This window comes from Bubalus kerabau, chromosome 4, assembly GCF_029407905.1.
Source record: "Bubalus kerabau isolate K-KA32 ecotype Philippines breed swamp buffalo chromosome 4, PCC_UOA_SB_1v2, whole genome shotgun sequence".
Classification (NCBI taxonomy): domain Eukaryota; kingdom Metazoa; phylum Chordata; class Mammalia; order Artiodactyla; family Bovidae; genus Bubalus; species Bubalus kerabau.
The window spans coordinates 1343116-1369813 of record NC_073627.1 but is presented as its reverse complement, the minus strand read 5'-3'; the positions used below and the strand labels follow the sequence as shown (position 1 = coordinate 1369813).

The 26698-nt window shown below is 41.8% G+C and overlaps 1 protein-coding gene across 7 annotated transcripts in view; it reads right to left on the bottom strand.

The window, feature by feature from the left end:
- The window catches only part of CEP112 (centrosomal protein 112), a 324857-nt gene that overhangs the window by 284290 nt on the left and 13869 nt on the right, over positions 1-26698 (bottom strand). For 6 of the 7 annotated variants that reach the window (XM_055574950.1, XM_055574952.1, XM_055574955.1 and 3 more), the window contains exons 4-6: positions 25669-25841; positions 3041-3131; positions 724-801 (exon numbers count right to left, since the gene is read on the bottom strand). In XM_055574950.1, coding sequence (XP_055430925.1) covers positions 724-801; positions 3041-3131; positions 25669-25841 — 342 coding nt within the window. The remainder of the gene's footprint in view (positions 1-723; positions 802-3040; positions 3132-25668; positions 25842-26698) is intronic. The other variant, XM_055574956.1, reaches the window with a different exon arrangement.

Genomic DNA, 26698 nt, shown 5'->3' with positions numbered 1-26698 from the left:
ATGTTCATACATCTCTCAGCATATCTGACTTTCTGTATTTTTCAAATTACAAATTATTTTTATAATAATAAAGTTGGGTTTTAAAAATTGATTAAACCCCTTTTCACTTCCTGAAAGCATTAAACAGCCTGTGTGTAAAGTGGAAATGGACTAACCTCAGAGCTCACGGCCATCTCAAATCTAAAAGCTCAACTTCTGCTCTGGCATTCAAGCTCCAACAGGCCCCAGCCTGGCAGCCCTGCCCACCTGCCCCCTGAGTGCTGCTCTTTCCGCCTTTCTTCATGCCTCCTTCAGCCTTAAGTTCCTGGCACCTTTCCCTCTACCCTCAAAGCACGCTGGCACCCCGGCCTCTGAAAATGAAAACTGCTGTTCGCGACGGTGGTTCACGCCTGAAGTCTGCCAGAGAGCTTTTTCACGCATGTGGCCTTCAGTATTCTACTTTCTGGGTAACTCATTCTGGTATTCGATCACATACTGCCTGAAACTGTATTTAACCGTTTCATGTGCGGATCTCATCTCATCAACAAGAAAGCCAGCTTGTCGAGCACAGGGACCGTTCACGCTTCTCTTTCCTGTTCCCCAAGTCCTTCCCAGTGCTCACCCAGGACTAAATGTCTAGCATTGGTAAGAGTCACTGTTTAGAATTAAATTAGTTCAGATGTTTCCAAACACAAAATGATTCTGCCACATCAACATACATTCATAAAACAAATGCTTTTTTACCCCAAGATTCCAACTATTAAGGCGAGTTCCCATGTCGCTGTCATCCAAAGAAAGAGTAGATTTTTTCAAATGAATATCCTGAAACACAAAAAAGAAAAAGAAAAACAGAATGAAAACAAAAGACAGAATGGAGGAAAGAAGGAAGGAGGGAAGAAATAAGAGAGGAAAGAAGGTAGGAAGGGCAGAGGGGAGGGAGGGAGAAAACAGGCCAAATACGGGTCGTTCAGAGTAGTGAGCGTCCGCGTGCGTTTTGGTTAATGCTGTACCACTCTTAAGGAAAGGACTCCAAGGAGAGGATGCTACAGCTGAGCTAGTTCTCAGTTCCAAGGGATGACTGTTTATTGCAGCTGCTTAAGGCTATGAGACTCCTTCACAATATACTCACATTAACTAGATTTCAAAAAAATGCAAAAGAATATTTTAAAAAATAATCCAGACTCTTTAAGTTCTTTTACAAAAAGTTTTAATTGTGGCGTACCACAGTAGTTTTAAAGGCGGGAAGGGGAACACTTGAAAAGATGAATTACTTACTCTCATTAAAATGAGCAGGGAAGTTTGAGTTGATGTCCAAGAAGCTCTCTGTTCTTAAATTATTTCTCATTATACACCGAACATAAAGAGAAATAAGCCTTGGATTCACATCATGAAAATGTAATCATGGTAATTCTTAACTTTCTTTAAAAATTAAAAGTCCATGCTCTTTTCCCTGCTGTATAATTTTTTATATTCCATATTTATCAAATCAGATTAAAATCATAATTAACTGAGGAAAGCCAAAGATCTGTGTCCAGAAATGGACAATGATCTGAAAGCCCAAAAACTTAGGAAGGTAACTCGGTATAAAATAATAATGTATATTTTAGAGTACAGCTAAAAAATTTATTTTAAATTCAGTTTGTTGGTATAGCACTTTCATACTTTTAGAAAACCTGGTGCCTATGTATCAAGTCACTCCAGTCGTGTCTAGCTCTTCACAACCCTATGGACTGTAGCCTGCCAAGCTCCTCTATCCATGGGGTTCTTCAGGCAAGAATACTGGAGTGGGTTACCATTTCCTTCTCCAGAGGAGCTTCCCAGTCCAGGGATCCAACCAGTGTCTCTTACATCTCGTGCACTGGCAGGTGGCTTCTTTACCACTAGCTCTACCTGGGAAGCTCCTAGAAAACCTCACTGCTGCTGCTGCTGCTGCTGAGTCACTTCAGTCGTGTCCGACTCTGTGCAACCCCATAGACGGCAGCCCACCAGGCTCCTCTATCCCTGGGATTCTCCAGGCAAGAACACTGGAGTGGGGTGCCATTTCCTTCTCCGGAAAACCTCATTACTAACAAATAAATCTATCTATGGTCATTTATATTATCTGAAGTAATGAAAAATACACTAAAATGTTCTTCATATTTTACTAATTTGAAATCTAGAAATTAACTAGAAACTAACTAAAAATTTTCAAATTTCTATTGAACAAAATGTTGGGTTTACTATTTATACTGTATTAAAATTCATTTTTGCCTCTACAGTTGGTCCCTTGCTTTTTGAATGTTTGTGTGTGTGAATGAGAATATCTTTTAGAATGTACCTCCCTTGTTTACTTTGAGTAAATATGATGATTAATAATAAACTCACAAATATTTAAAATGTGTTCCTCTTTATATCAAGAGGCTTATTAAAGTTCCAAACTGGAATTCCCCATCACTGAGAAAACGGAAGGAATTACGTGCAGAGCAAACATGCTAAAAAAGTCACGCATCGCGCATGGCTTGCTTGTAACCAAAAGGCTGTAACCCGAGACAAGCCAGGACCGTGCAAGGATGGAGGCAAGCAGGTAACAGCCTTCTCTTCACGAAGCTCCCTAGCTCCATGTTCAAACAGTATCGATGCAGAGTCTAATGTGCAAGAGAGGTATTCATATTTCAGGAGGTGAATGGTCCACCTTCACCAGGAAGGAAGTGTCCCCGACTTCACTACAAACCAGTCCCGTTTCTTAAGTTTATGGCCACTGTGTGTCTAGTCATTTTTATATATACACAGAGAAAAGGGGGATAACCAAAAACTGAAGTTTTTCAAAGTTATTTTTCAGTGCCCAGGAACAATGACAGACTGATAAACATGATGCTTCAGAATGTTAGGGAAAGCAGAAGGAACACGGCAATATACCCAACACGTCCCTCTCTCTGAACTCAGGACACCCACCAAAACCATCAGACTGTTTACTGTCTGTCAGGAATCACAGGAATTTAACAACAAGAAACTAAAAATGTACGGAGGTATTTTAAAACAAGAAGAAAACAAACAGAAAAGCAGGAGTGAAATCTGATCTTACACAATCCTGTGGGGTAAGGATCTGTCCATCTTCTCTGTGGGTTGGACTCGTAGACTGTGATCTGGGTTGGAACTTCGCAATGCACTGTTCCCTATTAAGAGACCAAAACAGCCACAGTCAGAACTGGGGAGTTCAGAGGACACAAGGGCATTAAACCCTAGGACTACCATGTTTTTTTTTCTTTTGGAAATGAGATGGTTGTTTATATTAACAGTGATATTTCAATAGCAAATGAAAAAGAAATACAGATAATAACCACTTGTATCTCACATTTTACTTCAATTAGGTCACACAACAAATAAAATGTCACCTAAATGTCACATGCTTTCTTACAAACAAATGCTATTGTCAAGTGGGAGTATAATAAACCACAGGTATTTCCCCTTTTTCTAAGAGTAGGAAGAGAAGACTTAAAGTGCACCCTCTCAGAGGAGACCACACTTTAAAAGGCTGGCAAGTTTCATTGGATTCATGTTTCACATTAAGATGAAGTCTTAAAACACACAAAATAACAAACTTTCATGCAGCTGAAAGTCTGAAAATTCAAGACCATGTCAGAAACTACAGATAAATCAAAGTCCTAAATTTTAAAATATGCCATGTTAATTCAGGTAAAATATGATAAGCACAGCATAAATAGGAAAATGGTTTAAGCTTCCAGATGAATCTGAACAAAAAAGATTTTCCTCCAATATAAAATATACCAAATATACAAAATGCCATTCTCCGTATTCTACTTTAGCCTGAAGTCTCCCATATATTTTTATTCCAGCTACTGCAGTGAAAGCTCCATGATGACAAATATCTGTTCTCTGAATGGCTCCTTCAGGAGACACAACATGAAAATGAACCATTATTGAATGAATTAAGTCACTGACTTTCAACTTCCAGCCATATCAGGATTTCCCTCACAAGCTGTGGGTCATACTAAGTGTTTCCAAAAGACAGAGCTGTAGTTCAGAAAGACAAGGCTAAAATGAATGTGGGTTTTGGTAGTTAACGCTGACAGAACAACATTCCTTAGACTAGTTACGAGGTAATTTAGAATGTCTGAAAAAAAGCTGTTTTAAAGTGAGCTGTGGATTTTTTATACCCTTAATCATAGTCCAGATATCCAAACACTTAAGAATAAATGAGAAAAAGAAATACGGTGACATTTTGAGGATAATCTCATCAGTCAGTGTGCCTGAGCTGATAAGAAGCTCTTCAAACTTAGTATGTGGGAGAGACACCTGCTACATCACACCAGGTGTTGGCTGCCCTTGAAGAACAGATTAAACAATCATAAAAAGAGCTCTGCTAAAACATTGAAAAAAATGCTTAAATATTAAAAGTAATTCTTCTCACAGAAAATATTAATGAAAAAGAGGACTGAAACATTCATCTATTTATTACACAGGGTGCATACATAAACCAGCACGTCCTCTCCAGTCGCGGGCAGCCGTGCTGAACCAACCCAGCTCTCTCCCTCTCAGTGAACTTGCCAGGGCAGCGACGGGGCCCTTGCCCTGCCCTGCCCTGCCCCTTCCTGTCACCCTGTAGGTGCTGAGCGTGAAGTCAGCAGGAGCAGAGGAGCCCAGGCGGTCCCCACCCTGCCTCCTCTCCGTAAAGGTGCCGCATGCGCTGCTCCACGGAGCCCCGCCTCCCAGTCCCACCGGTGCTCCAGGCGCTCCCGCGCCGCCCACAGCCACGCCGCCCCGAACATGCCCGGACTCTGAGCCGGAAGCTAGGCAGGCCGGGCCCACAGCTCTTGCGCAGACTTTTCTTCCTCTGCCCACCTCACACAGGCTCTGATACCTGAGCTCTGTGTCCAGCCTTATCTACTTCTCTGTCATGTGCTTCCCTGCTCAATTTGGTGTGCACCATTAGTTTCCAATCACAAGGGGAAACTCATCACCAATCTTCATCTCCAATCCAACCTGTTCTGCTGGCCTCCAACCCCGCTACACACACACTTAGCCCTCCTTCCAAGACTGAGCGCACTCCGTTCCCCAGTGCAGGCCAAGGGAAGCAGAGAGACCGCCCGCGTCAGCTCCCTGCGGAGGCCGCTGAGCCAAACACGACGGACGCCAGTGTCACTGCGGAAACACGCACGAGACACCAAGCGCGGGGGCTCCATTCCTTGCTACTGATAATGACGCCGGACGGGAACACAACTGACTGCTACCCTGAGCTGCAGCGGTCACAGTGATGGGGCCAAGGTCACGGTGATAGGGCCAAGGTCACGGTGAACAGGGGACAGAGGGCAGGAGGCAGAGCTTCACTCCCCGTTATCCTGCATGAAGAGCAGCAGGTGCCCTCTGCCCCAGAGAGAAGCCGGTCCAGGTGCTCGCAGAGACCGCCCACAGCTGGCAGGGGGCGCGGTGGCAGAGGCGCCAGGGTTCCCGCGGTGGTGCCGGAAGAGGGAAAGCTAACACTAACACGGAAAACGAGATTTCCGCGTACTAGTGAGGGTCCCCGCCAGGAGAGCGCCACCTTACTCCTCTGAAGGGGTAAGACTGCGGGAAATACAAGCTTTTCCCTGTCGCTGCTTCCCAAGGCTAAGGTTGTGTTAGTCACTCAGTCATGTCCAATTCTTTGCGACCCCATGGACTGTAGCCCGCCAGACTCTTCTGTCCATGGGAGTTCCCAGGCAAGAATACTGGAGTGGGTAGCCATTTCCCTCTCCAGGGGATCTTCCCGACCCAGGGATTGAACCCAGATCTCCTGTATTGCAGGCGGATTCTTTACCATCTGAGCCACCAGGAAGAGGTAAAATATGTCAACGGAAATCCAGAAACATCCTCCCAGCACCTTGGTTGATTCCAGATACTACAGAATAACAGACGTGTCACTATAGATAAAGAGATAAGTAATGAGATGTAAGATTTAAAAGTCTAAAAAAGGTCTAATTGAATGTCCTTCTGCTAAAGAAACATAATATGCATAGAAAGTTTCTAAAAAGTCTTATAAATTTGTTTTCAATGTGATTCAAGTACACATTTCAGATAGAAAAGGAAATAAACAATCTGTGATCATAAAAATGTGCTTAAAAATGAAAAACATGATTACCAAATTTTAAAAAACCACAATGTAAAAGAATGACACATTAAATATAACATAAAAATCAAACCAGCAACTTAGAAAACTAGTTCAAGAAATATTCTGAGAACACACAAAAAATAAAGGAATGAATATAATAAGTGAAAATGTAAGAGATAAAGAAAATAAATTCAAAATATCTTACATCAGAATAATATGAATTCCAGAAGGCTTAAATATAAACAGAAACTAGGAAAATAGTAATTAAAGAAATAGCAATGACAATGCCAGTTAAAACTGCATTTTAACTGGAGAAGAGCCTAAAGGAATAACCTAGGACATCTCTTTTAGCTCAGACAAAAAAGCAAAAAAAAACCCGTAATGCCATGCTATCGCCAAAAAAGACCACAAGTAAATGTTGGTGAGGATGTGGAAAAAAGGAAAACCTAATACCCTGTTGATGGGTATGTAAGTTGGTAGAGCCACTATTGAAAACTGTAAGGAAGTTTCTCAAACTAAAAATAGAACTACCACATGATCCAGCAATTTCACTTCTGGGTATACATGCAAAGAAGATGAAAAACACTAATTCAAAAAGATACATGCATCCCAATGTTCATCAGCTCAGTTCAGTTCACTCACTCAGTTCTGTTCAGTCACTAAGTCGTGTCCAACTCTTTGCAACCCCATGAATTGCAGCACGCCAGGCCTCCCTGTCCATTACCAACTCCCGGAGTTCACTCAGACTCACGTCCATTGAGTTGGTGATGCCATCCAGCCATCTCTTCCTCTGTTGTCCTTTTCCTCCTGCCCCCAATCCCTCCCAGCATCAGAGTCTTTTCCAATGAGTCAACTCTTCGCATGAGGTGACCAAAGTACTGGAGTTTCAGCTTTAGCATCATTCTTTCCAAAGAACACCCAGGGCTGAGCTCCTTTAGAATGGACTGGTTGGATCTCCTTGCAGTCCAAGGGACTCTCAAGAGTCTTCTCCAACACCACAGTTCAAAAGCATCAATTCTTTGGTGCTCAGCTTTCTTCACAGTCCAACTCTCGCATCTATACATGACCACTGGAAAACCATAGCCTTGACTAGATGGACCTTTGTTGGCAAAGTAATGTCTCTGCTTCTCAATATGCTATCTAGGTTGGTCATAACTTTTCTTCCAAGGAGTAAGCATCTTTTAATTTCATGGCTGCAGTCATCATCTGCAGTGATTTTGGAGCCCCAAAAAATAAAACCTGTTTCCACTGTTTCCCCATCTACTTCCCATGAAGTGATGGGACCAGATGCCATGATCTTTGTTTTATGAATGTTGAGCTTTAAGCCAACTTTTTCACTCTCCTCTTTCACTTTCATCAAGAGGCTTTTTAGTTCCTCTTCACTTTCTGCCATAAGGGTGGTGTCATCAGCATATCTGAGGTTACTGATATTTCTCCTGGCAATCTTGATTCCAGCTTGTGATTCTTCCAGCCCAGCGTTTCTCATGACGTACTCTGCATAGAAGTTAAATAAGCAGGGTGACAATATACAGCCTTGACGTACTCCTTTTCCTATTTGGAACCAGTCTGTTGTTCCATGTCCAGTTCTAACTGTTGCTTCCTGACCTGCATATAGGTTTCTCAAGAGGCAGGTCAGGTGGTCTGGTATTCCCCATCTCTTTCAGAATTTTCCACAGTTTATTGTGATCCACACAGTCCAAGGCTTTGGCATAGTCCATAAAGCAGAAATAGATGTTTTTCTGGAACTCTCTTGCTTTTTCCATGATCCAGTGGATGTTGGAAATTTGACCTCTGGTTCCTCTGCCTTTTCTAAAACCAGCTTGAACATCTGGAAGTTCACGGTTCATGTATTGCTTGGAGAATTTTGAGCATTACTTTACTAGTGTGTGAGATGAATGCAATTGTGCGGTAGTTTGAGCATTCTTTGGCATTGCCTTTCTTTGAGATTGGAATGAAAACTGACCTTTTCCAGTGCTGTGGCCACTGCTGAGTTTTCCAAATTTACTGGCATATTGAGTGAAGCACTTTCACAGCATCATCTTTCAGGATTCGAAATAGCTCAACTGGAATTTCATCACCTCCACTAGCTTTGTTCGTAGTGATGCTTTCTAAGGCCCACTTGACTTCATATTCCAGGATGTCTGGCTCTAGGTTAGTGATCATGCCATCGTGATTATCTTGATCATGAAGATCTTTTTTGTACAGTTCTTCTGTGTATTCTTGCCACCTATTCTTAATATCTTCTACTTCTGTTAGGTCCATACTATTTCTGTCCTTTATCGAGCTCATCTTTGCATGAAATGTTCCCTTGGTATCTCTAATTTTCTTGAAGAGATCTCTAGTCTTTCCCATTCTGTTGTTTTCCTCTATTTCTTTGCATTGATCGCTGAGGAAGGCTTTCTTATCTCATCTTGCTATTCTTTGGAACTCTGCATTCAGATGCTTATATCTTTCCTTTTCTCCTTTGCTGTTTGCTTCTCTTCTTTTCACAGCTATTTGTAAGTCCTCCCCAGACAGCCATTTTGCTTTTTTGCATTTCTTTTTTTGCATTCCTGTACAATGTCACGAACCTCAGTTCATAGTTCATCAGGCACTCTATCTATCAGATCTAGGCCCTTAAATCTATTTCTCACTTCCACTGTATAATCATAAGGGATTTGATTCAGGTCATACCTGAATGGTCTAGTGATTTTCCCTAGTTTCTTCAATTTAAGTCTGAATTTGGCAATAAGGAGCTCATGATCTGAGCCACAGTCAGCTCCCGGTCTTGTTTTTGCTAACTGTATAGAGCTTCTCTATCTTTGGCTGCAAAGAATATAATCAACCTGATTTTGGTGTTGACCATCTGGTGATGTCCATGTGTAGAGTCTTCTCTTGTGTTGTTGGAAGAGGGTGTTTGCTATGATCAGTGCGTTTTCTTGGCAAAACTCTATTAGTCTTTGCCCTGCTTCATTCTGTATTCCAAGGCCAAATTTGCCTGTTTCTCCAGGTGTTTTTTGACTTCCTACTTTTGCATTCCAGTCCCCTATAATGAAAAGGACATCTTTTTTGGGTGTTAGTTCACTCACTCAGTCATGTCCAACTCTGCGACCCCTTAGACTGCAGCACACCAGGCCTCCCTGTCCATCACCAACTCCCAGAGTTTATTCAAACTCATGTCCATTGAGTCAATGATGCCATCCAACCATCTCTTCCTGTGTCATCCCCTTTTCCTCCCGCCTTCAAACTTTCCCAGCATCAGGGTCTCTTCAAATGTTCATAGCCCCTGGCAAATACCATTCGACTTTGCCTCTCTGCATTTACACTTCATTCATGTAAGTGGAATCAGACAGGGCTCCTCACTGTAACTGTCTCTTCTGCCCTAGCATAATAAGTTCCAAGTTCACCCATGTTGTAACATGTGTCAGAACTCCCTTCTTTTTTAAGGCTCAGTATTACATACTACCAGAGAAGGCAATGGCAGCCCACTCCAGTACTCTTGCCTGGAAAATCCCATGGATGGAGGAGTCTGATAGGCTGCCGTCTATGGTGTCGCAGAGTCGGACACGACTGAAGCGACTTAGCAGCAGCAGCAGTACATACCACATTTGTTTGTGCACTCATCCACTGGTGGACTCCTGGGTGCTTCCATCTTTTGACTGCTGCAAATCATGGTGCTATGCACACGTGTGCAGGCCCCTGTTCTCAGGTATTCGGGATATATGCCCAGAAGTGGGGGTTCTGGCTGATATGGTTATTTTAACTTTCTTGATGAACTGCCAGTGATGTTCAACTACAGTTAAACTATTTTACATTCCCACCCACAGTGCACAAGGGCTCCAGTGTCTCCACATCCTTGCCAAACATGTAGTTGTTTGCTCATTTGTTTTGCAGTAGACATCCTAATAGATGTAAGGTTTTGATTTGCATTTCCTGAATGATTAGTGATCATTTCTTTGCAGAAATGTCTGTTCAAGTCCTCTGCTCATTTTTTAATCAGGTTGTTTTTATTGTTGTTGAGTTGTAAGACTTCTTACATATTTGGGATACCAGTCGCCTTTTCAGACAGGTCATTTGTAAATACTTTCTCCCATTATTCCATGGGCTGCCCTTTCACTCTGCTGACTGTCCGTTGATGCACAAAAGTTTTAAGTTTGAGGTAGTCCAACTTACGTAGGGCCTTGGGGCTGCTGGCTGCGCCTTTGGTGCATGTCCAGTAAATCCATGCCAGCTCCACCGTCACGAAGCTTCCTTCGTATTTTCCTCTAACAGTTTTGCAGCCTTAGATTTTACCTTTAGGTATTTGATCCATTTTGCATTAGATTTTGTACGTGAAAAGGAAGAGTCCAAGTTCGTTCTATTGCATGTGGATGCCCAGTTTCGCCGCATCGTTTGTTGAAAAGACTGTCCTTTTCCTACCGAACAGTCTTGGCATCCTTGTCAGCGTCGTGTGCCCATGTGCGCACAGGCATGTTTCTGGGCTCTCCATCCCAATCTGTCCACACGGCTGTCTTTACGCCTGTGCCGCACTGTTTCCTCTTTTAATTTTATCCGATCATTTATTTGTCCATTCATTCATATATTCCTTCAGCAAATAACTGAGTGAGCAACTGTGTTCCACGGTATAGTGACAGGTCTTAGGAATCCAACTGCGAACAGGGTAGAATCCACCCATCAAGGAGCTTTGTGAAGAGGAACCACAGACTGATATCAGAAAACACTACATCCCTTTATAGTTTGGATAAGATCATTCTCAGTCTTTGTATCATCTTCATAAAACATGAAATCATAAGAAGAAAAACACTTTATTGATTGCTACACAATACCTAAGAATGGTGGCTTCTACATCACTACTGCTGGCAAACTCTGGTGCCTCCTTTACCAAGTTCGGGCAGAGCGTATCAAGTGTCGAGGGGATGCTCGAGCTTACACTAGTGTCTGTCCTTTGTGGGTCCCTGGTGGCTCAGTGGTAAAGAATCTGCTGCCTGCAATGCAGGAGATACAGGTTCGAGCCCTGGGTCAGGAAGATTCACTGAAGAAGGAAGTGGCAACCCACTCCAGTACTCATGCCTGGAGAATCCCATCAACAGAGGAGCCTGGCAGGTGGCACACAATGCAGTCACAAAGAGTCAGACACGACTCAGCGACTAAAGCAACAACTGTCCTTGGTACAGAGGTTGGCACGGGCACATCTCTTTGCTCCAACAAGTACCTAATACCAAGTACACCTGCAATTTCCAAAGGCAGTGTGTGCATGCACATACACTTTTGGCGCTCACTCTCCAAGTGATTATAGCATTTCAATGTAGCCAGGCAACAAACTTTTAATTAAAAAAACTGCTAGTAATTCTTATTTAAAATGCAAAAAAATAAAAAAGTTCTTTCATTACAAAAGACAAAGCTGGCCACAGATCTAGCCTCCCACGTTTCCCAGCACAAACACTGGACGTGAACTTTGCCACCGTGTCCAGGTTGTGCTGTCCTCCGTGCGTCTCAGACCAGCATTGGCACTGACTGTCCTGCACAGCGGCCTGCACGCCTGGGCTGGGGACTCCATCCTCGCTAGATCCCAAATCATACTGACGGGAAAGGAGCCTAAGAGCACGGCTGTAGCACTTCTGATGGCTTTTCTCAACTCTAGCAATTCATACAGCCACTTCCATCCTCTTTTTCTCTTCCACATCTCTTCAGTCTGTATCGGGAGATGCAAGCTACTAACAGAGCAGGTAAGATTAAAACCGCATATGGTGCAGAAAGCTCACTTTACCCTTCGGAGGATAGCACCACTCTGTTTTGATGACTGTGACCATGTGGTAAGTCTTGAAATTAGAAAATGCTAAATCCCAGCTTCTTCTTTTCCAAAACTGTTTTTGCTATTCAGTGTCACTTGAGATTCCATATGAATTTTACGAAGAATTTTCTTTTTTCTGGGAAAAAAAAGCCACTGGAATTTTGATAGGGACTGAGTTACATCACTTTGGGTCATACTGTGCATCTTAACAATATTAATTCCTCCAACCCATGAACACAGGATGTCTTTCCGTTTACTGTGGTGTCTTTGTAAATTTCTCACAACGGTATCTTGTAGTTTTTTTTAGTGTACAAGTCTTTCCCCTCCTTGGTTAAGTTTATTCCTAATTATTTTATCCTTTTTGATACTATATCAAATGAAACTTTTTTTTAAATTTCCTTTTCTGATTGTTCACTGTTAATGTATAAAAATGCAACTGATTTTTCTGTGTTGGTTTTATTAGTTTTCCATTGAGTTTTCTGTATCTAAGACCACACCATCTGTGAACAGAGATTCATTTCTTCTTTTCAATTTTGATGACTTTTCTTTCTTTTTCTTGCCTAATTGCTCTGGCTAGTACTTCCAGTACTATGTCAAATGGCAGTGATAAGAGTGGACGTCTCTGTCTTATTAGTGCTCTTAAAGGCAAAGCTTTGCTTTCACCATTAAGTATGCTATTATCTGTGGGCTTTTCATATATGGCCTTTATTATTTTGAGGTAGTTTCCTTCCATTTCTAGTTTGTATTTTTATCATGAAAGGCTATTAAATTTTGTCACATCTTTTTCTGCATCAATTTCTGAGATGATCGTGTGGCTATTTTCCATCATTCTATATTATAATGACTGTTCCATTTGTCAAATTTTCCTTGCATTCTAGGACTACATCCCACTCTGTCATGGTGTATAATTCTTTTAATGTGCTGTTGAATTGTTCCCTAGTATTTTTCTGAGGAACTTTTTCATCAATGCTCACCAGGAATACTGGCCTGTAGTTTTCTTTTCTCCTAGTGTCTTTGTCTGGCGTTGGCACCACGGTAATGCTAGCCTCACACCATAAGCCTAGAAGTACCCCCTTCTCTTCTCTTCACTTTTGGAAGCGTTAAGGAGAACGGGTGCTGAGTCTTCCTTAAACGTTTGATAGAATTAACCAGAGGATTAGATGGTGAGATAGCATCACCGACTTGAGCAAACTCCAGCGAACAGTGAAGGACAGGGGAGCCTGGCATCCTGTAGCCCATGAGGTCACAAAGACTCAGACACGACTTAGCACAACAGAACTCACCAGTGAAGCTGTCTGGTCCTGGGCTTTTCCCTGGTGGGAGGTTTCGAAGACAGCTTCAGTCTCCTTGATTCCATGCACTACAGTCCATGGGGTTGGAAAAGATCGGACACAACTCAGCAAATTTCACTTTCAGTCTCCTTACTAATTGTGGGTCTGTTCAGATTTTCTTCTTCGTGATTCGGTCTGGGTAGATTGTGTGTTCTTAGAAATGTATCCACTTCATCTAAGTAATCCAATTTGTTGGTTCACAACTGCTTCTTGTACTCACTTATAATCCTTTTTATTTCTGTAAAATTGGTGCTAATGTCCCTTATTTCATGTCAGATGAGTCTTTTTTTCTAGACAATTCAGCTAAAAGTTTGTCACTTTTGTTAATTAAAAAAAAAAAATCTTGATTTCCTTGATTTTCTCTAATGCTTTTTCCAATATCTATTTTGTTTATTTCTACTCTAATTTTTATCATTTCCTTTCTTCTGCTAGCTTCAGTTTGTTCTTCTTCTAGTTACTTGAGATATAAATTTAGATTGCTGATGTGCCATCTTCCTTCTTTTTTCACATAAGTTTGACAACTATAAATTCCCCACACAGCACTGCTTTTACCACATCCCCTAAGTTTTGGTATGTTGTGTTTTCATTTGTCTCAAAATGTTTTCTAATTTTCCAATTGATATCTCCTTTGCTTGATTAAGAGTTTGTTATTTAGTTCCCACTATTTATGAATTTTCCAGTTTTACTACAGATAGTGATTTCTAGTTTCCCTACATACACAGGATTCCAGGAGGCCTACAAAGGTTCTGAGAAAATTATACTAGCAAAATCACTGCTCTTGGACCAAAAAGGACAGAGTAAAAATGAAAAGGGGCAACTGAACCCCCCAAATTCTTCTGTAAGGAAGCACACAAGGGAGCTGCCGAACTGCAGACACATACTGTTTTTCATGAAAAACAAAGGATAACTCAGAAGGTGGAATCAAAAGCCTCCTCCTACTTGGAGGAGCCAAGAGACACAGAATATCATATCCAGGTTTTGAGCTCTAATTAAGGAACTTTCCACATTTGCCCAACTGGGCTTCAGAATTGCTATGGACTCCTTTGTACCTCCTTTTTAGAAACGTCTACAGTGATTATTGTATGTTGGGTGTGTGGGAAGCAGGTAACTATTGGAATAGACATTTCTCCAAAGAAGACATACAAATGGGCAGTAAGCACATGAAGAAATGCTCAGCATCGTTAGTCATTAGGGAAATGCCAATCAAACCCATAATGAGATAGATACCACCATGTGCCCATTAAAATGACAAAATCTACAGCAGTGACAATATCAGCAGTTTAGGGTGAAGAAGCTGGAATGCTCCTGGCGATGTAAAATGGCACTGCCATTTTAGGAAAGGCTTTGTTTCCCTAAAAAAGTTAGAAATGAACTTTTCACACAACTCACTGCTAGATATCTACACAAAAGAAATGAAAAACAAATGTCCAAGCAAAAATATGTATATGAAAGTCCATAGTAGCATTTTTCAGAATAGTTAAAAGCTAACAATCCAAATATCTATTAACTAGTGAATGGATAAAGAAATGTGATACACTCATCAATGAAATACCATTCAGGAATAAAAAGGAATGAATTACTGATACAGTCTTCCCAAACTGATCTGCAGAATCAATGCATTCTCAATCAAAATCTCAACAGGGGCATATGTATGGGCATTATAGAAACTGGCAAGATAATTCTAAAACTCATATGGGAATACAAAGGACCAAAAAGAACCAAGGAAGTCTCAAAGAAGAGGAAAGCTGGAGTACATGCACTCCTCTGTGAAAAATCAAGACTCATTTTCAAGCTGCAGTAACTACGGGGTGAAGTATCAGTACACAGAGAGACGAAGAGGCCAAGGGAGGGGACAGGGGTCCACAAACCCAAACCAGCAAGACTTCCTGGTGTGCAATAATGGTGTCAACCACAGCAGTCGGGAAAGAATAGCTTTTCTAACTGTTAATGGATCAAATGGCCATCAACTATCCACTCACTTTATATGTAAAACCCAGCTCCGTAAGTAGCACAATCCCAAGGCTTAAATAAGGAAGCTTCTAGAAGGTAACAAGGCAAACATTCCCATGATCTTGGAACAGGCAAGGCAAAAAATCTTAAACAGGACACAAAAAAACACAAACAATATCCCAGATGACTGACTAAAAATAATTTACACTATAATTGAATATTGTTCCACAGAACAAATCAATGAAAGTGGGAGAAGATATCTGCCGTATGTGTATCCAAGAATTTGTTGATGAATACATAAAGAGTTGTGATAAATCTATGGAGAAAAGACTGACGAACCATTTTTATTACAATGTGGACAGAGACAAATTGAACTTCACAAAAGAAGATACCCAAATGGCTATCAAGCATAGAAAATATCAATATTATATCAAGCACAGAAAAGCCCAATATCACCAGTAATGAGGGAAGATGCAAATTAAAACCCACACCCACTATACTAGAATTCAGGCTAAAGCTGGAGAAGCCAACAAACCAATAACTGGTGAGGATGTGAGACAGACTTTTAAACCCTCCTGGTGGCAGAGTAAACCGCTACAGGCATCGTGTGAAACTCTCTGGCAGTATCTGCCGCGCTCACACCTCCACGTAAATACAGTGTGCTTACGGGCACCAGAAGACGCGGCAAAGAATGCTCACAGGGTCATCCGTAACCGCCAAAACCTGGAAAAACTCCCAAACACCCAGCAACAGGCAGAATGGATATAGAAATGTGACGCATTCACACAGTATTAAAGTAAAATAACCCACTGCTAAATGCAGCAACGTGGACCAATCTCACATCACAATGTCGAACAAAAAAAGCCAGAAAAAAAGTGAGAACACTTATGACCTAAAAATTAATCTGTGGTCATATACTGCAGAACAGCGATCAGCTCTGGGGGGATGATACATGACTGGGAAAGAGAGCATGCTTTCTGAAGCGCTGGCAATGGTCTCTGTCTTGACCTGGAAGAGGACACACAGATGCAGTCACGCCGTAAAGCTGCATCAAGCGTCACACTGCGGATCTGTGAGTCCTGGTGTCATGTTATACACCGACTTTAAAAGTTTCCTACAAAACAAAGAATGAACTACAGCTGTATTTATTAACATGAGTGAATCTGAAAAATACGAGAGAAGGAAGCGAGCTTCAAAATAATATATACAGTAGGGTCTCACTTAAATGCTGTTTAAAAAAGAAGCAAAGAAATAATTAACACAAAATACAGGACACTGGTCTTTCAGGAGATGGGAAGCAGAGGCACCAAGGCAAAGGGCGGCAGAAGGTTTCCGGGATGCGGCAAAGTGCTGCTTCCCGGCCGGGTCTAACGTACAGGGATGTTTATTTTATAATGGTCTTTAAATGCATTTTCATATAGTTTTTACATACATGCTATGTTTCACAGTTGTAAAACACTTTAAGACTAATACAACTCCTGTATTATAAATCAGAAAACTAAAGGGAGAACTAACTTTAGGTTTCATGTCTTTGCATTCATCTAAGTAGCAATTAATACTGTTATACACCACCTGCAGAAGTCTTCTTACCGTATTGCTAACATCAATGAAACATACAAATAACTAGCAACAACTAATACTACAGTAAAGTAGGAAATAACACTGAAAATAAGAAAATGAAAATTATTTACAAGGATCCACAACATATTTATTTTAATATTTCAAAGGGAACTTTATTAGGAATTAAAAAAAACCTAAATTTTAAAAAGTGAGAAGCCTGACAAAACTAAAAACTGACCAGAGATTCATAAACATTTTAAGACTTCGTATTTTTCCCATTTACTACTCTAGAATAACACATTTGACTTTTAACTTAAAAATAGAAACCATCTTTAGAAGTCAACACATTTAAATCCATGTTTATTAATATATCTCTGGTTTAATCGTATGAACATTCCAGAAAGTATTTGAATTCCCTTTAAATTGTTACACAATAGACGTATAAGCTTACTGTCATCCTTTTCTGCTTAAAAGAACATCAAAAGTAAACTGTTCAATATTATGATCTCACAAAAAGAAATTCGTGAAATAAAAAGATACTTATTACAAAGCCCCACTCATTAAAAATGTTTAAAAAAGAAGTGACTAAATTTGTCAAAAACCCGACTCAATGAAAAAAAATTTAAAAAGCCTAAAAGAAATGCCAGGTAATTATCTTCAAAGCCATTCCATCTCAGCTACAAACTGTTGCCGCTTGGCTTTGTCTTGGTAAATACCTAAGAAGGATATTTAATTAGCACATCACTGTTGAAAGTTAGCAAACAGTTAAGTGGTCCCATGAGTGTGTGAAACGCACTGCTGGATTGAGGGTCCTAAGAAAGAGCTTCTGTTCCTCCTTGGTGAGGCAGTCTTAGTCCCACAGGTCAAGGTTAAACGTCCACCTGACAAAGGCCCATTCTAGCAAAAAGACCAAAGCAATCAGATTTGTTCCATACTAAATGTTCTCTCCAAACAAAAGGATGAAAAAGGCTGATCCTTCTTTCAGTAAATTAAGGGAATTGATCAATCTTTCTTTCTTCCAAACAGACCAGTTGGGGAAGCTCCTCTGAAACCTTAGGCTGATCAACTGAGACCAACCACTGACCACAAGTGATCCTCACCAACGAGGCGAGACACCTGCCCAGAACAGTCTCCCCTGGGCGGAGGCGGCTAAGAGGTACCAACCCCCAACCCCACCTCCCTGTCCGCTCACCACCCCCAAGAGAGCAGCTCCCCATCCGCCAGGAAGACTAGGTCTCAACCTCCAAGCCCCACACGCTGAGTTAATTAAAGCCGAACATTCCATTCCTGGGGGATACACTGGCCACCCTTCGTGTGCTTGCCAGCCACGTGTGGACGGTGGCTGCTACGCCTGCCGAAGCAGCCGCAGACGCGCCACCCCGCAGGACGCACCACTGCACCGCGGCAGGACACCCGTGATGCACACAGATACGAACACGCGGGAGGCACCGCTCAACAGATCTCTGCCTCATCAACAGGGCGATTCTTAACTAAAAGGAACGCACTGCTGTGAATAATGCTGAAGGATGCTGTACCATGTGTAACCCTAACCACCCCAGCCAGTGGACACAAACAAGCCCAAGGAAGGCAAGGTAATGATCAGCTCCCCCATAAATTCATCCAGCAACTCAGAAGCAGGGGCCATTTTCAGGTCATTGTCATTTACATATAAAAATGGTGCTGAACAAATTAAGAAGAGTCTGTCTATTATGTTGTTTGAGTATACAGACTAAAAAGTAACTCAGTATTTTTAAAGCGAACATGTTTTTCACATGGATCGACATATTCATACGGAAGCACAAGCACATTTTCGTTACTTGATCGCCATCTGCTGGCAACGTGTTTAAACTGCAGCCGCAAGCGAAGGGCTGGCTGTCCTGGGAGACACTTCGAAAGGGCACAGACAGAGCCTCGGCTTTTCGCCACAATCATTCCTGGAAAACCACATGTTAAAGAGGATCATTGTAAAGCAAATCATATTTTCCATATGGGCAGGACTATAATTAGATTCTTCATTCCAGACTAAAACCTGGCATGAAATAACCCATGGAAAGATCTCATTACATCAAGATGCAGAAATTAGAGTCCTCTATCCTCATTTGAGGAGGGCATGGCAACCCACTCCAGTATCCTTGCCTGAAGAACCCCCATGGACAGTGAAGCCTGGTGGGCTACAGTCCATGGGGTCACAAAGAGCTGGACATGACTGAAGTGACTTAGCATGCATTCTCATTTAAAACAGAATAATTATTCCCCAAGTCCTTTCTTAAAGGTGTGAACATATATGCTATTTAAAGGACACGGCATGAATTAAAAGATACAACTTTTATTTATACCAAGTCAACCTAAATCTAATATGGTAAAAGTAATACATGTGGGCAGTCATCAGTCATATCCAGCTCTTTGCTACCCCATGGACCATACACACCCCCTCCCGCCAGGCTCCTCTGTCCACGGGACTCTCCAGGCAAGAATACTGGAGTGGGTTGTCATCTCCTCCTCCAGGGGATCTTCCCGACCTAAGAATCGAGCCCACATCTCTTACGTCTCCTGCACTGGCAGAAGGGTTCTTCACCACCAGCGCCACCTAGGAAGTAATAATTCTGCTTGCACGCTCCTAGAATTTTTAAGCATTCTGGATCGTGATTCTTTATAAAGTGGCATCTAAAGAAATCTGAGCTACTAATGCCTTCAACAACAAAGTCCTCTAAAATGACCAGAACTGTCTTTCTTCCATGCGAAGCAGTGTTTAAAGGCTGGGGTTTATTCGACATTACTCTTTGCTCTCTCCTAACTCATAACTTTTAACCAAAGTTTCAAGTTAAAAATAATGTGGCATTAAATCATTCTTTTTCATCTTTCTTCACCCCAGGACCTAACTACACTTTGGTGATAAGCTACCAGACCACATCATACTTGGTTGAAAACTCATAAAAATAATTATCAGCCATTACAAATAAGCTTCAAAACATCTTCCACAGAACTGTAGGATAAGAATACAACCTACTGTCTTTGTGTCTGTCTTTGGAATAATGCACACCAAGAAATACACGGAGATGACAAGAACTGAAGCCTGGTCCTACATAGGCAGCTTCTAACACCTGGTGTGGGGAAATGTTTAAAACAGGGCCAGCCACACTGTGTTCCCTCTGTTCTGGAAAAGGGGACTTGCTGAGTTGTCCAAATAAAGATTGCTTCAAAGCTTCTTTTATTTTCACTTTATTTATTTCTAATTTCTTTGGCTGTGCTGCGTGGCTTACGGGATTTTCATTCTCGAACCAGGGATTGAACCCAGGCCCTGGCATGACGAGTCCTAACCACTGGACCACTAAGGAACACTCAAAAGCCTCTTCTAAAATACTACTCCCTCTCTTTATTCCGAGAATGTGCAGGATTCACACTTATAATCAGAACCCTTCTGCACAGCCGTTAATTTCCTTTTCTCAGGAACACAAAACGACTTTTAAATTGAAAATAATTAATGACCAATGGATTTAAGACAACATTGTGGGAAGATTAGATCATGAGAGCAGCAGAAGAGGAGCCAAGCTAACAAGCAAGCCCACGTGAAGGAGCCCCGCATGCCCGACGGTGGGGAGCGACGGGCCCCACGTCAGAGGCGCCGGGCGGGCGCCCCCAGCCTCGCTGCTCTGGGGTCGGCACTGCCGCCTCCCTCTCACAAAGGGTGACACTGGGCTCAGAGAAAGGAAGGAACCTGCCTGAGGACATGCGCTTGCCAAGTGTCAGAAGTGATATCTGAACCGAGGCAAACTGCCTCGTTTCACTCAACCCAGAAATGACCACGAGCAAAGGCACAGTCGCCCGAGATTGCTAACGAAGTGCAAGGCAGGGAAAAGGATCAAAGTGAAGTGTCCGTATTTGCTGCAAAAAGTACTCGTGCCTCCATGGTCTACCGGAAGGAACACAGGGTTTGGAATCATAAGATCTAGATTCCAATTCTGCATCCGTCACTGGGGAGTCTATTGATCTTACTGAAGCGGTAACCTCCTCAATAAATACAAAGGACAACGGTGTCAACCTCACGGAATTCTAGAGGACAAAGTCAGGTAACGTACGAAAGAGTTCTAGGATAGTATTGCGTACAGTAGGTGCTCCATAAATGTACAACTCGCCTCACTTGCTTCCTGTTTTAACAAATTAGAAATATAAGTGCAACCCACAAACACTATCTATTGGGAAAACTTCATCCTTCTATTTATATCTGTGTATTTGCTATGCTGGTTAGATTCATCAATGTGCATCACTAATCTAAATAGTGTGTATGGCTGAGTATTTTAATGAGAGAGTATTTTGGAAAGCAACTTGACACTCCCTATCAAAAAATAAGTGTGGTTATTAAAAATAACAGACACGTATAAAAAAAGTTTTTAACTTTTCACACCAGATTACCCCACTCCCTAAACGTAAAACAGCTTCACACACGGCACCCAGAAATATTCCACACACGTGTGCACAGACACATCCATATGTCCTTTAAGAGGTAGGCACACACAGATGGAAGCTTACCACACTGTTACGTGCTTTTTTGAACTTCACATACCTGAGACGTCACTCCATGCTGGCCCAGGTATTTTTCTGTACCGCTGCACAAGATGTCGAACCTACTAATCCCACCAACAGTTCATTATATGTTTCACTGTTCCTGGCCACAGAATCAATAACAGCCCAAACACACACAGGTTCATCATGATACATGTACCAGGATGTCAATAGAACATACTTTATAATACCAAAGCATCACCAGCAACTGAGACAGATTAGTTACAGTAAATCTACACTACGGATTATCATCTGTGTTCAAAAAGATGACACAGGTCACGTGACACAGGATTAAAACACAGTTAAGTGACAAAAGAACTTACACGTAGCACAAGCAGACTGACGATCTTCAGTTACATATCTGTGGGCACGCGTGTGCATGGGGTGGTTCACACCAAGTACTGACGCCCGCCACTCTCACGGGGAAGTGGAGTGAGAACACGTTTTACTCCTCACAGTCCTACACTGAGATTTTTACAAGAATGTACCACGTATGACTGCACAACCTTCTAAAATGAGGGTAAAAGAGTATTAGTCGTCGACTGCTGCATGACAGACTACCACCAACAGAACGCTCTGAACACCACCCAGGCTCCTCCCGGTTTCCGTGGGTGAGCAGTGCGGGCGCGGCCGCGCCGGAGCCTCTGCGCAGGGCCGCAGGAGGCTGCGCTCGGGGTCTGCCCAGGGCCGGGTCCCCGCCTGGACGGAGGAACCCACCTTGCCTGCGGTCACGGCTGTCAGTAGCTTCACCTCCTTCTGGCCACAGACTCAGGGCAGCACGCTCCTCAGCAGCAAGGGAGACAGCAGGCCCCTAGAGCGGGTCTGCACGCAGGGCAGTCTCCAACACCGCCAGGCACTCACTCAGCCCGTCCCCTCGGCCATATTCTACTGGTGAGACGCCACTCACAGGTCCGGCCCACACTCAAGGGGAAGGGACAGTACAAGGCTGTCACCACCCAGAGCAGGATGGTGGGGCCGCCTGAAGATCCATGCGCCACAAAGACAATGAGGGCCTTAACCGCCACTCAGTGCTAAGCGCCTGAAAGATGACCAGGAAGTAATTTACATGGCTGTAACTCACAGCTGTCCAGCTAAATGAAATGGCCCAGCCTGTACAGGGGAGAGATCCAAGTCTCCAGTCCACTAGTGGCATTGTGTAAAATCGTGCTCCAAACTCAAATATAACCCAGATATTTCACTGTCAATAAAAGAATCAGATGTTTGATATAAAAATATAATAAAAGATCTCTAATAATATGGCAATGCAATTTGGAAAGTGGTTTTTCTAAAATAAACTAAGGGTAACAACATAATCTTAAACCAAGAACTATGAAAAAGGAAAGCAAAGGATCAAGCCAGGACAGGACTAGTCACACATTGAAACTGAAGTGAAATGCTCGGGTTACTAGCGTGCAGTGCGTATTTGAGGAGAAAAGCATGAGAATCAGCCTGATGGCACCCAACCTCACTACACGTCTAACGTGCCTTGGACGCGGCCACGCGACACGCAGTGCAGGAGAATAAAGGCGCGGAGAGGCCCCACCTCTACTGAACAGGAGTCCTGGCAGAGAGGCTTCAGAAGGCCTCTGCGCCTTTAATGATATGGAAAGGCCAGGACACAAACAGCATAATCTAAAGTGCCATGAGAAACACGCCACATACAAAAAGGCCGAAGAAAGCAGGAGTTTATAAAGTGATCAAAAAAGAAACACTAAGGGGGAAAATCTTTTAAGATTAAAGAGGTTTTTCAAAGGACAAGTTGAAGTGGTTGTAATATTTATGAGGCAGCATTAAACTTCAGTTCTAAGTAACAATAAATTATTCACTATAAAAACATACATGTGTCACATATTATAAGCCTCATAAACTTTTTAAAACAATTTCATGCAGAACTGATGAGATGTATTAGGTCAACATGAACAGATTCTAACTTTTTCATTAGCACAGTATGACCACTCAGAGCAAAGGATCAACTCTAGAAAAGAAATATGAAGACAGACCATCAGTAGATTCTACCACTGCTTATGAGCTGATCAAACACATTATGTATTTGGCCTTAAATTAAGTGTACAGCCTTTAGGTAAAGTAAAAGTTAGTTTTATTTTTAAGTGCCTTTATGTATGTAAAATTACAAATATCTATTAAGTAATATACATGCAAATTAAAAATTGTAAACAGATTGAGTTAAAAGCATGTAAGGAAAGATACCGTTATTTGGCCTTGCTGCTGCTGCTGCTGCTGCTGCTAAGTCACTTCAGTTGTGTCCGACTCTGTGTGACCCCATAGACGGCAGCCCACCAGGCTCCCCCGTCCCTGGCATTCTCCAGGCAAGAACACTGGAGTGGGTTGCCATTTCCTTCTCCAATGCATGGAAGTGAAAAGTGAAAGCGAAGTCGCTCAGTCGTGTCCAACTCTTCGCGACCCTATGGACTGCAGCCTACCGGGCTCCTCCATCCATGGGATTTTCCAGGCAAGAGTACTGGAGTGGGGTGCCATTGCCTTCTCTGTATTTGGCCTTAGCCTTAGTGAAATTCTAACGCTTGACTAGAAAGACAATTGTCTTTTCCAGTTCCTTCATTTTCTTTAACAACTTCATCAGAAATAAGATAAGAAGGCTAGGAAACAAACAGGCATCTCTAGCCTATATCCATACATCTCTTAACTTCTAAAATTTATCCCTCCTTCAAGTTTTTCTAAATAATTTTTAAAATATATCCTCATGGGCTATTCTCTCTGCCCCAACATATCTGTCTGAAAGACGCTTTGCACAGGTGAAATTCAACGTGTGGCCTAACTACCCACTCCCAGGCTCCTGCATGCACTCACCAAAGGCTAAGACTCGGGCACGTGCCCTCAGTGCCTGCCCAGGGCACTGGGAACTTGCAAACAGAAACACAGTCCCTGCACTGTGAAGCTGCGGATCCAGCCGGAGGACAGGGGAGCGCCTCTGCACTTGTGAGCGCAGCAGAGACGCACAGAGCACGCGTGCACTAACAAGGCCCCCACACAGACCTGGGCTGTCAGTGAGGCTCCTCTGAAGGGCTGAGTACAAATGGAGGATTGTCTGCTGTTTCCATTAATTACTTATTGTATAACCAATAACTAAAGCCTCACACTCAAGTAATTTTCATTGAAATGTTATTTTATTATAAGTGAGCAACAAAGAGAAATGTTACTTGTTAAAACCGTAGAGATTTTACTATGGGTTCATCGCCCAGAAAAGTTACTGAGTAATATTTGAAGAATATTATCACCATATTTCCTCCAACTTGATCCTCTATTCTGAGAGAGAAAAGTCCCATTCACCTGGATTCCCGGGAAGCCCCAAGTGCACCTCCTGTCCTGAACCCTAGGCTTCCCAGGAAAGCATCTGCCAAGGGCTCATCTGCTCCTTCCTTTTACGCTTCTGACATGTGTCCTAGTTATATCGCCTCTTGCTGCTCTGCCTCTCCATATTAACTTATTTCCCCTTTCTAATTAAAAAAACTTCACAGGGACTGGATCTCTTGGTTTACGTTTATCTGTTCTTTTCCACCATAATATGTGAAGTCTGAAAAACATAACCAGACTACATCAACTATGAAGATGTTTCAAATTACTAGTGAGAGTTCTGTACCCTTTAAGGAATAAAGCAAAAAAAAATTAATAGTAGAAAAGAAATATTACATTGTTAACCTAATCAAATTCCAAAAATTAAGATTACTAAGGGAATGAATGGTGAGGAGTGAAGTATGAAGCACGACACACGTCAGCTGACGCCGTCCAGTACGCCAGCATCTCAGGGAACAGTGCCAAACGCCAAACTCAAAATGTGATTCAAGTCCAATTTAAATCTATTCCTCCTGAAGGCCAAAAGTTATACTACAACAATAATTGTTTTATCGTGTACTTAAAATTCAGAAATTCACTTTTATTTGTACTAAAAATCGCATTAAGCTTATATCTAGTAAGAAAGCACAGTTTAATGGGGTTTATGTTTGCATTCATTATTCTATTAAATCAAAACAAATATTGTTTGGTGAGGGGAGAGGAAAGAAATTCAAGCATAAGCTTCAAGATGGATATGGAAGATGTTGTATTTTGTTGAAGTCACTGAAATATTCTCAGTTCATGCTTGTCCCAGAGGAAAACAGAGAACTATGTTACTTACGGACTTTCAGTCACCATTTCCCAAGCAATGGGAAGAGATATAAATATTTAATAGATATTCAAAAATCACTTAAAAATGTAATATAATCTTCAATATACAATCAACAGAAAAGCAACATTGTCATTTTACCTACATGACATTCCTTCATAGCCCTCAACTTCAGCAAAAACATAAAGTAAACCAACTATTTACCATTTAAAAAAAAAAGGAAATATGGACTGTATTAACCAGTACCAAAGACAAGCTAAATGATGAAATACGCGTGGACTCCCAGGCTTGGGCGTACCTGTAGACGGCGGTCGGCGACTGCACCAAAGAGTGATCTTCTCCAGAGGAAAGCTCCCGGGATTCACTGAATCTGCGCTCGCTGCTCCCCAGCTCACCCACCACCCAGTCCGGCAATCCATCCGCGCTGGACCCTTTTGCTTGTGCTGGATTTGGTTCATCAAAATAGATGGACTGATTTTTAAAAATTAGAAAAATTATTCTTTCAAAATGTACTATATAATGAAATGATCAGTTAAGATTTCCATCAAGTTTCAAGTTTGATAACAACCTTTCAAATACTCAAGTTTAATTATATAAAAATGCATCATTCAATGAAATATTGAAACACATAAAAATGAATGGCTCACATTTTAGTTATGTCATGTTTAAATTTGATAAACCATAAAATTATATGGCAGACACATATGATAATAATGATTTATATTACAAAAGGAATATTAGCTTTCTGAAAAGACAATGAAAAGGTCTTTTTTGTGCTCTCTTTCTGTGATCATTACTCTGTGTGCACGCACACACACACACACACACACAAATCAGTAGGCAAAGAAACCAAAATCAATAAAAATCAGAAAAAAATTAGAAACCTCTTCATCATTAGTAATAACAGAGTTGAAGACCTAGAATTTAGTTCTGGCCATGCCATGACCTAGCTGAAAAATCCAAGACAGGTCTCTAGGCTTTTATGTTATTATTTTTATGTATAAACTAAAGCCCTTTCCTATGGTCCCATACAATGAGTGTGAATGGGAAAACATGATACAGTACACTTGTATTTCAACATCTGAATATGTTTCAGAAAACGTTCTATCTTCGGTCATTAAGAAGAAAGACACCAGCCCATTTATTTCTCCTCATGGGAGACAGGCTTCATGACACATTTCTGAAGAAAACTCTGCATATAAAGTTTGCATTAACTGTAATCCTCCCAATCCTACTCAAAAAATTCTCCAGGGGCTGTTCTCTAGGAAGGGTGACACACGACCCCCTATCCCAAGTCAAACAAGCACAGCTGTTCCTTTTTAATTGAG